Source organism: Lithobates pipiens, unplaced genomic scaffold (assembly GCF_037356315.1).
Source record: "Lithobates pipiens isolate NorthernLeopardFrog02 unplaced genomic scaffold, aLitPip1_a1.2 Scaffold_22, whole genome shotgun sequence".
Classification (NCBI taxonomy): Eukaryota; Metazoa; Chordata; class Amphibia; order Anura; family Ranidae; genus Lithobates; species Lithobates pipiens.
The window spans coordinates 283872273-283889782 of NW_027507784.1; the positions used below are offsets into that span (position 1 = coordinate 283872273).

At 42.4% G+C, this 17510-nt stretch overlaps 1 protein-coding gene across 2 annotated transcripts in view; it reads right to left on the minus strand.

The window, feature by feature from the left end:
• The window catches only part of INTS1 (integrator complex subunit 1), a 226165-nt gene that overhangs the window by 111473 nt on the left and 97182 nt on the right, over positions 1–17510 (minus strand). For both annotated transcript variants that reach the window (XM_077449122.1, XM_077449121.1), the window contains 8 exons: positions 17329–17508; positions 16647–16751; positions 15526–15693; positions 9897–10008; positions 8756–8914; positions 6993–7139; positions 5950–6048; positions 4612–4736 (listed from right to left, as the gene is read on the minus strand). In XM_077449122.1, the coding sequence (XP_077305248.1) occupies positions 4612–4736; positions 5950–6048; positions 6993–7139; positions 8756–8914; positions 9897–10008; positions 15526–15693; positions 16647–16751; positions 17329–17508 (1095 nt within the window). The remainder of the gene's footprint in view (positions 1–4611; positions 4737–5949; positions 6049–6992; positions 7140–8755; positions 8915–9896; positions 10009–15525; positions 15694–16646; positions 16752–17328; positions 17509–17510) is intronic.

The window sequence follows — 17510 nt, forward strand, 5'->3', positions numbered from 1 at the left end:
CTTGCCCCTTCAAGGCGTAGGCCTGGACCACAATCTGTCTGATCCACCTGGAAATGGTGGCCAACGAGACCAGCATCCCTTTTTTCAGACCAGCTACCAAAATGAACAGAGAGTGCAATTTCCGAAAGGGAGCCGTGGCAGACAAATATACCCTTAGAGCCCGGACCACGTCCAGGGAATGAAGGGCCACATCTCTAGGATGTGCCGGTTTAGGACACAGAGATGGTAAAACAATGTCTTCATTGATGTGAAAAGCTGAAACCACCTTCGGTAGAAAAGAAGGTTGCGGACCAACACCACCTTATCCTTGTGGATAACCAGACAGGGCGACTTGCAAGACAAGGCCGCCAGTTCCAAAACCCTCCTGGCCGATGTAATGGCAACTAGGAAGACCTCTTTTTTAGAAAGAGTCAACAGGGGAATTTCCATGATGTTCTCAAATGGCAGTTTCTGAAGCGCCGACAGCACCGGGCCCAGATCCCACAGGGGCAAGGGTGGTCGCACCGGGGGGGAGGGGGGGGGGGGACGGGGACTACCGAAAATGCCTATATATACCTGCAGAGGCATTTTCGGACTGAACCTACAACAAGTTTCTCCTATAATCCAGAGCAAGGCATACTGGCCAAAAATTCCAAGCTATTGGACAGTATTCTCTCCTGTGGAGACCAAGCCCACTGAACTGTAGCCAGCCTCAAGTCAACTTAGAGAGACTGGCATTAGGCTTCCGGCAATGCCTGGATCTTCAAGTTCCAGACAGAGAATGAACATCTACTAAGACCTGGAGTAGGGCTGTATGTAGAGAACGTGCTTTGACCTAAACACAGCTTCCTCCTGTAGAAATATATGAAAGGACCCCCTGGAATTGACTGCTTCGTGAGCAAAGATTATTGAGGTAAAGAGCATTGAGGTGTTTTCAGCAAGCCAAGCACTGGGGCTAGATGCTTTGAGAACCCTCCAGCGCTGTGGCCAACCCAAAAAGGGAAGATTCACAAAAAAAGGCTTTCCACTACAATTACAGAAATCTTTGATGAGCCTGAAAACAAAGCGCCACACGAAGATGTGCGTTTACAGATGATTATGAACCCCAAAATCTACCTCTTGCAGAGAGCTCATCACTAAACAGTCTAGCCTGTCTGAAACAGAAGGATATTCAGCAGCTTGGGATCTTAAGATAGACCTTGTGTCCCTATTTGGTTTTGGTAATGTTACCATTTAATTGTCTCAAAATAATGAGCTCTTAACTGCCCCAAGAGCATATGCAAGGCAAAACACTGACGGCTCTGTGACAGACTTAGACAGTCCCAAGAGGTGCATTATTAACCTATCAGGTTTCTGCCGGCTAAAGATGGAACAAACCACCTCAGAGACTGCCCTAAGATTTTCTTGCCTGAGATACTCTCAAAACCCAGCAGCCTCAGATGCCTCCCTCACCCAGGTGGGGAAAGTGCACAACATCCGTATTCTCGAGCAGTCTCCCATCTATATACTAACCAGGCTTGATCCTGCTTAGGCTTCGATCAACTGAGATCAGGCATGATCAAGGTGATGCAGCCGCAGTCTGACGAAAAATTAATGCGCCAGGAAACGCTACAATGCCAAACACCACAGTGATTCAGATGCACCCGACACAACTGTCCACTGGGAGATATGGACACCGATAGATCCTTGAACCTGAGAGCAAACATGTATAGATGTTAAGCAAACGTATAAATGCGCATCGTTATGCGACCATGTATATCCAAGCAAACATGTATCTTTATGCGACCATGAATAACCATGTCTATTTATACAAACATGTACAAACATGCAACTTTATGCAATTATGTATAACCATGTATATTTATGCAAACATGAATAACCATGCATCTTTGTGCAACCATGATCATGTATCTTTATGCAGACATGTATAACCATGTATATTTATGCAAATATGTAAAAAAAAAAAATTATCTTCAGCAACTGTGCATTTCAGTCAGTTTGCTAGCAAGCACCTGCTTAACTGAAGTTGGCCCCATACTAGTTCTGCAGGATTTAGCCAAGCACATATGCACTATACTGGAGATACAACGCCTTAAAATGTACCCATGCTCATGTTTTTCCAAATGCATATATTTAAACATGAATTTAAGCAACAAGTTTGCAAGCATGTATACTACGTTGCACCTGACTACAGAGCAGTCAACAAAACTTTAAGATGAACTGATAACCATCCAGGGATGTATCAACTTACAGTTGTACAGTCCCCCCGGATAACCAGTAAATATGCAGCATATAATCACGACTTGTCTTCACACAGTTCTCCCTTAGTAAGTACTCACACTGTTAGTATCCATGGGCTGCTGCTATGTCTCCAGAGGCCTACTGAACCTATTGCCATGGCTGCCCTTCCTGCCGTATATAAAAATAGGCCATACTGACAGAATCTGCGCCCTCTAGTGGCTGGAGGAGAAACAGCAGCCCACATGAGTGAGAGTACATAGCATGATTAAACAGCACACGGCTCCCAGCGGTCACAGTCAGAACTCTATTTTATTTTTTTATTTTTTTTAAAGAGAAACTGCAAACAAATGCAGACTTACCATTCCTGCTGCAGGACTCTTAACATAACAGGAGTCTAATCTTCAACCATTACGACGAGCTTTGTCATAAAAGACCTTCAGAGACTGGGTCCCCCCTTAATCGAGGGTCCACTCCCCTGGACCTGTATAGCACCCTGCAGGAAAGCACCTTGGTCAGAACAAACACTGCGCAGGGTTCCATTAGGCAGCGCCGTAAAGGGTGCATTACAGGAAAACCTTGAGGAATCTTCTCTCCTTCCAATGAGGCTCGTGCACCAGCCATTGTGGCTGACAGCTTTTTCTAACGGATCCTATTGAAGTCCATGATTCTTAATAGAACCATCCAGACCTCCAAGTATGCTCCAAGAGCACATGTATCACATCAGTTACCACCACCTTATAGACACTGAGGTACATCCTGTATAGGAGGGGTTATATAGAGGAGGGACTTCCTGTCTTTTGGGTGTGCCAGTGTTCATTCACCTAGAGATGGCGTATAACCCAGATAGTAATTACTATAGCTGCTCTTTGTCCCGTGATGTACAAGAAAGAAAGTATGTTTAAAGCTTCTGCCCACTTATTCGTCAAAAAGGCATCTTCACACATGGTTTATCCTCACAGGGGTTTGTCAGCACCACATCAACACAAATAATACTAAGTATTCTAGCTATGCAGTTGGCCATGTTGAGCGTTACAGGCTTTTTGCCTATTCAAGCACAATCTCTCTCTCTCTCTGCAAAACAGCAACTCGGCTCTCTTTCCACCAGACATCAATCTCGTCAAAGCACCTGATTAGAATCTATATCAAGGTGACGTGAAAAGATGTCTCTGTATGTTATCTTGGTAAAGAGGGCTGCCAGGCCAAATGTTTTTGTAATTGCTTGCTGATATGAGACCTGGATCTACAGTTTGTGTACTGACTATTTGTTGTTGTTGGACTAACATGGTAATAATAATAATAATAATAATAATAAATGTTATTTATAATGCACCTTACATCAAAAGATCCCAAAGTGCTACATGGTTACAATAAAAATATAGAACATCAATTAAAAAATTTACTTAAAAGAACAGTCTTTAATCCCTTTTTAAAACGTTCAGTTGATTGACAAACCCTGAGACTGTCAGGCAAAGCATTCCACAGACGTGGGACAGCAGCACAAAAAGCCCTATCTCCCATTGTCGTTAATCTAGTTTTTGGAATTTGAAGATTTAATTGAGTAGAACGAAGGGAACGAGATAGATTTTGCAATCTCAACAGTTCCTTAAGATACGATGGTATCTCCATTTAGCCTTGCATCCACACAAGTTGTGCGTAATGATCTGATGAGCTTTCCCGGGTTAAACTGGCATAGATGTGCTCCACACACAGGCTGACCCTGCAGAAACTAAGCTCACAGGAGAGACACAGGAGAGAACAATGACAAATTGGAGAATACTCGCTCTTCTGTGCAAAACCAACCTATCTCCAGTCAGTTTCAAACCTATTTAGTGACCCCTTCGCTGCTGAAAAAAGCTCTCACGCTCAACCATCAGTAACTAAATCTTTGCTTCAACCCGTGGGTAGCCCTGTCAGCACCATCCAGCTCGATAAACAAAAGTTGCTGTGTGGAAAATTGTTGGTCCATCAGTGACTGAATTAAATCAGATGCAGTTAGTGCTTGGGTATTTTATCAGCTGCAGATTCTGGGTGTCAGACAGGGGAGTTTCCTCCATCAAAGCCGTTTAGAAGGGATAATTGGATCTATTAGATTGCTCTCATTCAGCCCGCGGGCTGAAAAAGAGAAATCTATAGGTCTGTTGCTAGCCTTAGTGACAGGCCATTTGTCTGTCACAACAGAAAGTGCCAGAGGCCCCAGAGCTGCAAGCTGGAGGATCTACAAACTGAGCTAATGTGCTGACCGCTGTTACTGGAATTTAAGTATTTTAGGAACCTAAATTACAATATTATATACCCAGGGAGAATCCAACAGCATTAAAAAGCAGATGCCATCTACTTTAATTAAAACCTAAACAGCAATAAAATAATTGTTATAATGAAGGAGCATTTTACCTGCAGGAACATTCCAGCTAAGTCATCCTCTGGACCAAGCACTGGGATCTGGGTGAGACCCCTCGGCCGTACCTGTCCTTGGGGTGTTTCACTGCTTGGCTTCCTTTTAATCACATCAGTACTGTCTGTAAATTTAAAGGACCAGGTGAATAATATAACATTGATACAGAGCAGTCCAAAATGTGAAGCCACAAGATATAAACCCATTCCACCTGTAAGGAACAGTCTCATTTTTAATAAACTAGTTAGGAACAGCAATCTCTTTTCTTCAGGACACCAGGGAAAGATCTGTGTGTCACAGAGTAGTGCTTTATCGTTGCTTACGCAATACAAAAATATGTGTTTGAAAAAAAAAAAGTTAATTCGTATTAAACCATAATAAACAATGTGCATCAAATACTGTAAATGATAAAATATATAAATCTCCAAATGTGAAATAATGAAAACATGCATCCACATGTATCCCAAATCGTCTCACAGACAAGTGTGCCAGTTCCCTCACAAGACAGTAATGATCTCCAAATGGTAAGAGATCAATAGCACAGGAAAAATCCAATTGGGGGGGCCACAACTCAGGATACCACTGACTCCACCTGCTCCCCGGTCATTCACTGGTTATCCAAAGCCAGCAGAAGTTAGAGAAAAACAAGTAAAACACACCACACCAGAGACCAACAGCGGGTGTACCACATCATATGCCACTTGCCTCGCCCTACGTGCATTTTGTCTGGTGCAACGGATGTCTTCAGGGTATAAAGAAGGGTTCATAGTGTGGCTCTATATAGCACCCTGTGGCTGACTAGACGCTTTGCACCAAGTGCTAAGGTGAGGTAGGATCAAGTGCCTGAAGCAACATTACAGGCTGTCCTTACAGCATGGGTTCCAGGTACGGCTCCCAAGATTTTACCAAGGTTGCACCAATATGAATGCACAACTCCTATTTGTGGTATTAGGAGGCAGTGTTGAGTTGACAGAAGAATTTGAAGATCGAATAATAAATAAAAAAACAAAAAATTTGGTTTAAGCTAAGAATGATTTCTCTGTGAAGGAAGAGAGGTCAATCACCTTAAGACACTAGTAAAAAACTGAGGGCTCATAGGGTGGGGTAAGGGTTATATGGGTGACGCCCAGGGATCGTGTTTGAAATCTTTGCTAGTGTTCAATCATCTGAAGTTCAGAGCCCACAACCCAGGGTCTATAAATACTTTGCCGATGTACTGTACTGAACGATTAAAATAATAAATTACATTTTTTTTTTTTAATACCTGCTTTCAGCTCTATGTTAACAAGAGTACATGGTTTTTATTGAGGGCAAGCTTTGGTTATAGTGAAGTTTACCTCGTGTGGGTGGTATAGAGGCTGTCAGCAGACTATGAAATGTTTGTCCTCCTGTAGCACCTCTTTCATGCTGAACCTCCACTAGATGTGCCATGTAATCTGCCAAAATAGAAAAAAAAAAAACTTCAAGTAATAACAAGACAGACATACTTGCTAGCCATTGAATATCTGGACGTCCTTACATGACACTGACCATTACAAAATACTACACACAAAAGTGGAAAGAAAATAAGGGCTGTTACTGATTAAAATTCTTGTATTCGATTAATCGATTTTTTTTAAATAGATTAATCGTTTAATTTCAATTAATTATAATGCACATACAGATCCAACTACTTTTAGCTGATCTTCTTGCATTGCAACTCTGCATTAGTCAGTGGTAAATGTGGTATACACTATATACAATCACCAGACACTAATTAGTTTCCACAATCCATGACTTAACTTCACAGTTCACACAAATACCTTTTAAATTCAAACTGTAGCACTGACGTAAGTAATTTTTTTTAATTAAACTTTAAGAAAAACGTAGAAAGTTAGTTTAACTTTAATTATAAAACTTATCTAGTATATTAACTGTCAGTCACTTTCTAGTAGGCAAGTAAGCATCATTTTAGCCAGTCAAGCAGACATACCAGTGTTTCCATTTTTTTTTTTTTTTTTACAACAATGTTAATGTTAATGTTAAAAACGGAGGTTATCAAATTTGCCTACACTTAGCTCACTGAATGATCCCAGTTAACCACATCCATACTTGCCATCACTGTCCAGGCTGTCCGGTGACGTCACGGACATTGACGTCACCGGACTCCTCCCCCCTTCCCCTCGTTATCAGACGGAGGCACTTGGGGAATGGGGGAGGAGTCTGGTGAAGTCGATGTCAGTGACATCACCGAATCTCTGACGGAACTCCCTGAAGCCGGCAGAGAGGTGAGTACCGAACAAAAGTATTGTATGATCGATCAAAAAAATTAACGATTAATCAAGGAATTCATCTTTAATTTTCCCAGCCCTAAAATAAATATTGAGAATCCAATACTCACTTTTATCCATAATATTTTGTTCCAAGGACTGCGGTTCATGGGAAACAGCCTGGTCTAGGTACTGTAGTAATTTACTCATACTGGACACTGGGATGCCAAAAGACTGAACGAAGAGCAGGAGCTGCTGGGGCTCTAAATCTTGTAGTGCTGAAAATAAAAGCATCATAAACAAAAGTATGTTTCATATCACCAGGTTGAAATTGCCTGTAAAAGCACAGAAAAATCAAGTATTAAGCGTTTACTTCCAGTGGTTTTCCTTTCCATAAATTATTTCTTATTAATTGCAAAGGGCTTTTAAACTTGCTAGAAAATGTGACTACTCCAAAAGAATCAATTCCACAGCACAGTGTCCTCCCTCCTTGCACAGCATGGCCCTCTCCCCTTTCGGGAATGTCTGTGCTGACACAGCACCTCCAAAGCTTTTTTAGCCATACTTCTCCTATGGATCACATGAGTGCAGTTCGTTCTGCACTCCTGTGATCCGTTTTCAGCTGACAATAGGATGAAGCCTGCTGTTAGCTGATGTCACAGAGCTGGCCCAGGCTCTCTAAAGATCCTGACCATATTGTTCGGTATCTGCCCAGAAGCCTGGATTGGCAACTGTCTCAGTCTTTCAGCAACCCACTAAGAGCCTGAGCCAGTACATCCAACCCCCTCCACAGCCCGGTGCTCCAGTGAGCACGGAAGCAGAAAGGAGAGAGCAGAGAGCCAGTGACTGTCTGCTCAGAGCAGGGGGGGGGGAAACAAAGCGATCAGTGATGTTTGATCGCACAGTTCTCAGTAAAGAGCTGGTGGGAGACAGATACAGCATTGGATCGATGCTACATTCACCTAGGTGAGTATAAATGTTTTTTTTTTTTTTAAACTTCAAACTTTTAAAGTGAAACTAAATTTTACTATTAAACTGGCAGCAAACTACCATTTTTTTTTCTTTGGGCCCATGCAGGTTTATGACATTATGTGCTAGTATTGCAGTGCATACTAGCACATTATGACAGACTTACCTTTTAAATTGAGCCCTGTCACCACTGCTGGCACTTCCATCTTCATGCAGTTTTCTATCCAGGTTCACATTCTCCTGGGCTTGAAATACCAGGTCAGGATGACATCACTCCCACATATGTACACACTCAGTGTGCCCTAAATGAAAGGCTACTGCACATGTTTTAGTGATGTCAGCAGCTGCAGTGAATATCTTCTAAATGGCGCTAGTTTAGAATATAGTCACAGTACCTACAGGTATACGCTTACCTGTAGGTACAAATTTATAACAGTTTACTATTGCTTTAAAAAACTGGGAGCAGGCAGCTTTTTCTAGCAGAAGAAACATGCAATGTCTCTTCTGCAATTGTAAACACTTACCCTCCAGCTTGTTATAACTCTTCTAATAACTCAAACTGAGCTACGCATTTGCAGCTCAGCATGTAATCCCAACAATAACTCCCATGAGCATGTGGGGGATAATGTCATTCCCCATCCGACCAATCAAGAGGCTAAAAACTCAGCACTCGGTAGTAGCAGGGGGAGACGATGTCGATGGCCAGTGAGAGCTGTAACTGCTTAATCGCTGGATGGTGGAGGCATTTCTGTTTTTTTTATTTTAAAGTCTCACACAATCCTTTTGAAAGATTTTTGTAGAAATTAATGGTTTGACAACATTCCAGATGTAATTTATTGGGTATCATACCATCACACAAGATAAAATGTAAAGCTCTGGTCTAACCAAATAATGTATTATACTGCCAGAAAAGGAAGCAACCTACCAGCATCGACAAGACGAGGAACCTCAGAACGAATCATTCGGAGTTTCAGCCAATCAGGGAGCAGTAGGGCTTCTTCTGACGTGTCCACCAAAAATGCTGTTGGAAGAGGCTTCTTCTCAGGAAACCAGATGTCCAGCAATAAAAAAAAATCATTGTGACCTGTCAGGAAATTGAAAGATTTCAATAGTTGCATGGTGGTGAGCTGCATGCTTCGTGTTTATACTACTCCTTTTTCTAACCTATTGTAAAAAATACATCTAATATCTCTAAATAATCGTTGTTGTTTTTTGTCAAGTAATTTGTGATAAATTTCGTTGTAGACAAACAAGGTCTCCTGAAGAAGCGACAGAATAGTCGCGAAACTAGTAGAGAAACCAAAGACCGTATTGGACACAAAATACTGTCGTAACAAATGTTGTCTATGTTATAGCCATAATATGTATTTTTCTATGTATGTACAAACTTTCTCCTTTTCTAAAAAAGTTTTTTATACTCAATAATAAATATTTGTAATTTTTATATAAACCTGGTATCAAGACAGTCCATCATTCTGTGGGGTGACCTAAAGGCAAATCATGGTTATGATGTCCCATGTACGAATTCCTTTGATCTTTTCCCCATAAATTTCTTTTTGAAAGATTTCTTTAGTTCTATGTGGCCACAGCAATTCTGAAAAAAATAAACTATGGTCCCACATTAATAAGAATGTGCTGCAGCACTTAGTTATAATTTTCTCTTCGTCCCCCTGCAAATTTGCACCTGTTGAGCTGCCAGTGAAATCCACCAAATGCAGCTCCTTTGTGATGTGACAATGATAATGCAGGGCTCCTTAATTCAGAGCCTGTTTGTACTACCAGTGGGATTTTTTTCCAAAAATGTTAAAGTGGCTGTAGCTGTCAGCATTGTAACTGCCGATTCACAAGTCTGTAGCTTATCAATCAGCGCCCAACTACATCTAGTATTGCCCACGGCTTTCTGGGTTGCTGAAACTATCCCATTGTAAGCTCCTGCTTCCAGTGATGGGAAGCATGAGCCATAAAAGAAGGCAGCAAAAGAAGAAGGAAAAGCAAGTTACTGGATTTGGTACTTTTTTATATTTTCATATAGGAGCCATTAGTTGCACTATATTGGCAAATTCTACCTCGAGGAGGTCCAAGCGTCAGAAGAATGACCATGGCATGAACGACCAGGATGTGCATCGTTGCAGTCTCTCCAGTAACCCAACGCAAGAAAACTTGATCCTGAGACTCAGACTGTAAACAAAAAAAAACACAAAGGGCCATGAGCAATTATCCCCACTGTATCTGGGAGGAATACATGTTTTACTGAGAAATAGGACTGTGCTCTTGGTCCCGATTGTTAGGTTAGCAATAGCTGAACCAATCTTAGATGTCATGTGCTTTTTATTTTAGAGATCATTTTCTATTCAACATTTGAACCAGTATGTGTGTGTTTTTTGCAATCTAGCCCCATTACCTCTGTAATGCCAATAGAGATGGGCTCGGGCATGTTCAAAATCCCACATGCCCGATCCCCCCAAGGAAGTCAACACTGCACACGGCTAATCACAGGCAGTGAGACATTTCCCGATCTGTGAAGCTGCGGACTGGTAAACGTCTCACTGCCTGTGATTAGCTGGGCGTGTGGGATTTCAAACATGTCAAAGCCTATCTCTAAATGGCAACTGTAAAAACACCACAATAGTAGACACATCATTCACTTTATGAATAATGCCCCCCCTAAGACTGAAAGCAAAAAAAACACTTTTAAGGGGGAAGAACAATGGATGGGAAAAAAAAAGCTGTATAATCACTTATTAAACTAAAAGGCTTAAAGTAGTACTGAAGACAGGTGGATTATCATATTAATGCATTCTATTCATTAAAGTGATTGTAAAGTCTAATGGTTTTTCACCTTAATGCATTCTATGCTGCTGCAGCTGCCCCCAGAACCCCCCTTTTTCTTACCTGATCCAGTGATAAGCACTGGACAGCTCCAGCTGCTGTCTCTCTCCTCATTGGACAGATTGAAAGCAGCAGAGTCATTGGCTTCAGCTGCTGTCAATCAAATCCAGTGACACAGGAGAGCGGGGGACGGGGCAGAGTCCTGATGTCTGTCAAAGGACGCAGCAGCGGGTGCCTGTATGGGTGGCCCCATGGAAAGCTGCTTAAAAAAACCTTCTGTGTGCAGCAGCCCCCCTCAACCGCCCTAATACTTACCTGAGCCCCATCTGGATCCAGCGATGTTGCAAAAAAGCCTCGGCTGAACAGGTCTCTCCCTATTGTTTGGCTGAGACCCAGCAGCAGGTGCCATTGGCTCCTGGCTGCAGTCAAAGTAAGTGAGCCAATAAGGAGAGAGGAGGTGGGTCTGGGCCACAGCTTTGTGTCTGAATAGAGAAAAAGAGCAACGGCTCAGCTTGGGTGTCCCCATAGCAAGCTGCTTGCTGTGGGGGCACTCAGCAGGAGGGAGGAACCAGGAGTGGCGGCGAGGGACCCGAAAAGAGGAGGATCTGGGCTGCTCTAAGCAGGTCAGTATGACAGGTTTGTTATTTTTAAACAAAAAAATAACCAAAACGTATCACTTTAAGGTAGACTTGTCACCACATCGTCACTTGTTTACAGTTGCATTCCTGTAAGAGGAGAGGGAATATTCTTCCTTTTCTGTGGCCTGTGTATTGAAACGCAGCTACATGTTTACCAACAAATTTACATATAGAATAGCTGCTCCCCTACTACACACCATGGCTCCTCCCGCCAGCTCTTACATTACTACAGGACATACAACCCAGAGTTGTAACAGGTATTTGACACACGACAGTTCGAATACTTGCAGTAGCCCAGGATGAAACCGAGGAGCAGCTTTTGAATGCATGAGTCACTAAAAAAGTGAGCTGCACCCTAGGGGGGGAAAACCGAACGCTTGCAGTGGGGATCCACTCTGACAATCACAGGCACTCTAATTCCATCAGGTACAATAAACGTGAAGGCAGGCCTGCAATGTAAACAAGCGAGGGTCTGCCCAAAACCCAGCCCATCAGGAGAAAAGTGCTGGCTCCCAGGAAACAAAGGAGAAGTTAGGTATTGTTGCTTTCTCCTTTTGCCCATAGAAGATCTGATCATTTAACCCTTGCAGACTTAGGAAAGCTCCACTTCAATGGATTTTTTTTTACATGGAGTTAAGTTTTACTGTAACTGTATATAAGTGACTGGGTTATTTAACCTTTAAAAAAAGTATAGTGTATTTTAAGTTACTTTACTAATGCTCCAAGTACAAGCTAGATTGAGACTGGTGAACTGTATTTAATCATTCCTCTCCAAAAGAAGAAGTGGGTAAATGTAATTTTTTCTTGAAGGATGTGTACGTAGAAGTCTAACCACTGTGTTGTTTAAATATGTAGGGAGAAAAAAAAAACAAGGGCCTTTTTTTTACTGTAAAAATTAGGATTTTTGGTTTGCCTGTAAAAATCTTTTTTTTTTTTTGAAGCACATCACAGGACACAGAGGAGTTGATAGTGATTACTGTGTGGGTTATGCTGCCATCTTCAGGTGGACACTGGCCAGAAAATAAAAATGAATCCCCACCAGGCATAACCTCTCCCAGCTCAGCTAAGCCTCGGTTTTGCAGCAAGCAATGAAGAACACAAGACAGAGGAGAGGGATCTCCATGTCCTGTGATGTACTCCAAGAAAATGATTTTACAAATAAACAGAGAAACCTAATTTGTTTATTGTACATCACAGGACACTGAGGAGTTAATAGTCATTACTAGACGGGATGTCCCAAAGCAATGAATCTGAGGGGTGGGAAATAGAGTACAAAGGCCAACCAGCCCAAATCCCTTACAAAGCCGGCTGTAACGCCCTTTGCCCAAAATTGGCATCAGCAACCTGAAAAAAACTTTGTAAACATGTAGAGAAGACCAGGTAGCAGCTTTACAAACTAGAACTGAAGCCTGGTTCTGAATGGCCCAGAAAGCACTGACACTTCCAGTGGAATGGGCCTCAACTGGGAAAGGAGGAACCTTATCCTCAATTTTTATAGGCCCGAGAATAGAACTGATAAATCCACCTGAAAAAAGTGGGATTTAGAAGAAACCTGACCCTTATGAGGTTCTTCAGGGAGAACAAACAGGGAATCAAACTGTTGAAGCAAAAGCAGCAGAATTCTGATAAAATGCTAAGAGCCTGTATAACAACCAAAGTGTTTATGACCTTCTCTTTTGGATGCTTAGGAGTAGGACAAAAAGGATAAAAACACAATGTCCTCATTCAGGAGAAACAAAGAAACCACCTTAGGCAAGGAGGAGGATGGAGGAACACCACCATATACTGGTGAAGAACCAGGAACGGTTGCTTAAAGGTAATAGCCATAAGGTCCAGGATGTTGATTAGCAAATGCCACTCCCTTGACAACCATGTTCCCTGAACCAAGATGTTCTCCAAAACACCTACCGGTGTCTGTTGTCAAGATCTTCCACTTCATCTGAAGGATTTCCCTGCATTCAGCATCTGTGTTGATATTCACCTTTCCAGAGCTGCACTGGTCTTGGGAGTAAGATGCACTGGTTGACAGAAGGACTCCCGACATTTATCCCATACCACTGGGATATTAAGCTGCAGAACTCTGGAGTGAAACTGCACAGGGGACTGCCTCAAAGGCAACTACAATCTTCCTCAGCTCACTCAAATATGTCCAGATCAAGGACCTTCAAAGGTCCTTAAGAAACAGGCACTTCTCTTGCAGAGGCAGTATCAATGCCTAAGAAGTATCCAAGATTAAACCCAAGTATTCCAGGGTGTTGGGTCAAAACCAATGCTGACTTTTGAATATTTAGCACCAAGCTAAACCTCTCCGGGGCTTGTACCATCATTTGGATTTTGAGCATCAGTCTTTGATGCGATTATTCTTGTAGGAGGAAGTCATCCAGGTATCCCACAAAGAGAACTCCTCAGGTTCTGAACAACCCCAGAACTAAAGCAAACACCTTAGTAACAACCTAAGAGCCACAGAAAGGCTGAAAATTATTGCAAGAAGCTGGCAGAGGAGATGATCTACTGCAAAGCAGTGAAATTATTGGTGAGCTCAGAAAATTGGAATGTGTAGGCAGGCAGGTATCCATGATGTCAACTGATGCCACAAAGTCCCCCTTCATAAAGTGAAGCAATCACTGACCAGGACTCCCTCCTGAATTCTTTAATTTTTCAGGAACCCGTAGAGACCCTTGAGGTCTAAAATAGGCTGGATGTCTTTGTTTGACCTGGGAACCATGAAACAGGTTAGAGTAAATGTGGTAAGAACTTTCCTCTACCAGCACAGATGCAATGACTCCCCTTGGGACTGTAGACTGTTCATGGCTACAAGAAAGCCACTCTTTTTCATGGATCTGAATGCACCCTTGAGCACATAAACCTGAAGGGAGAAAGCAGAGAAACTCCAGCTTGAATCCTATGGACACTATGCTGCGGACCCAGTCATGAGTCCAAATTGCTGCGAATACCCCTAGGTCGTTAATTCACCCAAGGAAGTGGAATCATTTACCAAGAGGCAGATTTGCCTCCAGGACTGGTGGGCTTGGGGTTCCAGTACTTATGAAACTGGGATGTGGGCTTTTATTTGGAGTCCAAGGCTGGTTGCTTATGAAAAGAACTCCTTTTGGACTCTAAAGGGGTTACTGGCTTCCAATCTGTACCCTTTGCTCTCCTTTTAAGAGGTAACAGGATGCTCTTTCCCAACAGTCACCTTCTGCATGTAAGATTCTAAGTGTGGTCCTCAAAGGGCAACCTCCTAATGTACTTCCAACAATGTACTGGAATGTAAGTTCCACCAACACGTAAGCCACATGATCCACATGGAATCATCCTAGGCATCTAGCGAGAAGCTCAGGGCTCTCTGATAATCAGCCAGTAGTTGCCAAATGGCAGGAACTTCCAGATCAGATTTGCTGGAACATTTGTTTGCCCAGACCTTAAGGGCCTGGCGCACTCCTAAAGCAGCCACAAGCAGGCTTCAGAGCTGGCCCCACCATAGAGAATGATGCCTTGAAGAGGGTTGTCAACCTCTAATCTGTGGCATCTTTAAAGAATATAATTCCCGGGACCCACTCAAATAGAAAATAACTGAGTAAACAAACAACCCCCTTTCCTGTAGAATTCTCTCTTTGTGGCTAATGGTGAGCAAACCATTTTGGTGGAGAAAAAAAAAACCTTTCCTGGGTGAGCTCATCAGCATAAATCATATCCTACAAGCAAGGGTTCACTACAAAAGAATGTATTTTCTTGGCAGCCACAAAGACCCAAAACCTGGGACTTAAGGGAAGAAGTTTCAGGTAGCAGTAACTTAAGGTCAGTGCGACATATACACCAGGAAGCCTACTTTGGCCTTCTGTGTCTGAGAAAGCCCTGGACCCAGGCCATGCCCCTTTTAAACACTGTTACAGCCTAGGAACAGGCCTAGAAATACTTGAACAAAGTCTCAAAAAAGAGATATTCAGACACTCAGGAAAACATCCCATCACCTTCAGACACTAGCACAAAACTGAAGCTTAGTTAAGCTGGGAGGAGTAATTCCAAACCCTTTTTTGGCCAGTGACCATTCACCTGAGGATGGAGGCATAACTCATGTAGTAATGACTAATAACTTTTCTGTGTCCTACGATGTACAATAAAGAAATGGTCAGCTTTGTTGTGATATATTTTTGCACTACATTATCAATGGTTGAATTTAAACTATGTATACATCAAACAAACGAAAAACACATGACAACAATCATACCCAGCTGTACACCTCATCACCCTCTTTGCTCTTCCGCATTCGTCTGACATAGCGTGAGAAGATGGAAAGCAACGCAGAGAGGACAGCGTTAGACTCAGTGCAGTAGGACAGCTTGGAGAAGAGATGACTCATTATGGTAGAGCGTTCCACTGTTAGACGGGCCACATCCTAAAAAACAAAATCTAAACCTATTACATGTGTACCCACAACAGACTACATAGAAATCTAAACACTTCAGAAATGTAAAATATACATATCAGATATAGAAAAATAGACCTGCATATAAGTCAAGTATATTTGCATTCTGTTGATAAAAATGGTAAACCTCAGTGTCACTGGTTAGAGCACAGTCCATAAAAGGAGGTTGGTTTCTTAATGTCCTTTTCAAAGCAAGAGAGCTTATCGTGCAAAATACAGTAACCCAAAGCAACACGAAAAAGAGCAATGCCTAGGCATTGCAGATCTATGACGTACTTGATAATTTGGTACCACAGAGATTAAAAACACCTGTATGTACCGGTTTGCTCAAAAGTTATAGCGTCTACAAACTAATGACACTGGATGGGAAGGGGTTTTCAGGGGCGATCAAAAGGTTACGTGTGTGTCTCACCAGTCTTTATGTGAACTGTGTTACTTTAACTAGAAGAGATGGAATTTATTTGCTACTTTGCAGGGACACAAACCCCATCCCTTCCCTCCTCGTCAGAACGGCGATCTGCCTTGTTTACATAGGCAGATCGCAGTTCTGTCTCTTTGCCTGAAGATCAGCGGGTGCTGGCAGACAGGGTACCCAGTACCTGCCTACCAGGAACTGTGGGATCATGTATATAAACATGATGCGGTACATAACTGCCAGCCTGCCGCAGTAAAACTGCTATAGGGCGGATGGAAAGCGGTTAACAGTAGCCCTGTGTAAGCTCCAAGACAATGACGCCTCCTCTGTCCCTTTGTGACAGTAAAATGTATTACATCAAGAAAAGCCCTATTTTCAATAAAACCTTCCTAAATATTCATTTAAAAATACAAGAAACATTTATTGTCACCAACCAGTTCATAGTTAGTATCCACAGGATAACAATGTTGAAGTCACAAATATCACTGGAAATCTCCTTGGCACTCACCAGGACAAGTTCATTGTGTAGTGCCTGATCTTCTACTGGTGCATGCTGGGAAAGGTAAACTAGATAGGCACTAATGGTCCGTAAATCAGTCTCCATATGAATAGCCTGGGGAAAGAACAAAATAAAAGACTTTAGACAACAAAATAACACAAAGGCAGTTATAACTGACAAGCCTTCAACTCATCCTGAAGGAATTATTACAACAGGGGACCTAGACAATGACAGCACATGGATTGGATATTTGACACCTGCCTCCTCTGATATTTGAGCCTCTAAAAGTTTTCCTGGAAAAGAGCAAACTTTAACCCATTTTGAAAAACAAGAGGTCCATCAAAAGTTTCAGAACCCACGGGTGTTGGTATATGTTAAAGCAGAACTAAACGTATAAATTTTTTTCCCAAAACAGTTATATTCAAGGCATGTGTGAATGATAACTGTCAAAGTTGCATGCACCCGCAACTGAACTGTCAAGCCATCATATGATTGGCATCATAACTGATCACATATGCCGCACCATGGCAACTGCAGATCAAACAGAGGCTTAAGAGATAGCTTCCTTGACTGCAAAGGATAGGAGGGTTTAGTTCTGCTTTAAGCCTTTGCATCAAGGCCTGGTGACTCCAAGTAACACCTAACTGAAAAAAGAAACAGAGAATGTATACCATTCACTTTGGTTGCACACCTGCTGTAATGCCGCAGCAGTAGTCCCCTTAACACTATCAAACAGTGGAAGTTTTGGCAAATCTTTAAGTAGCCACTGGTATCCAGGAATCAGCTCAGAGTCTGCAGAGTCTTCATCCATAGGCTGGTCCTTTTCTTCTCCATCTTGCAGAGCCCCCACTGTCAGCACCATGGAGAGGCCCT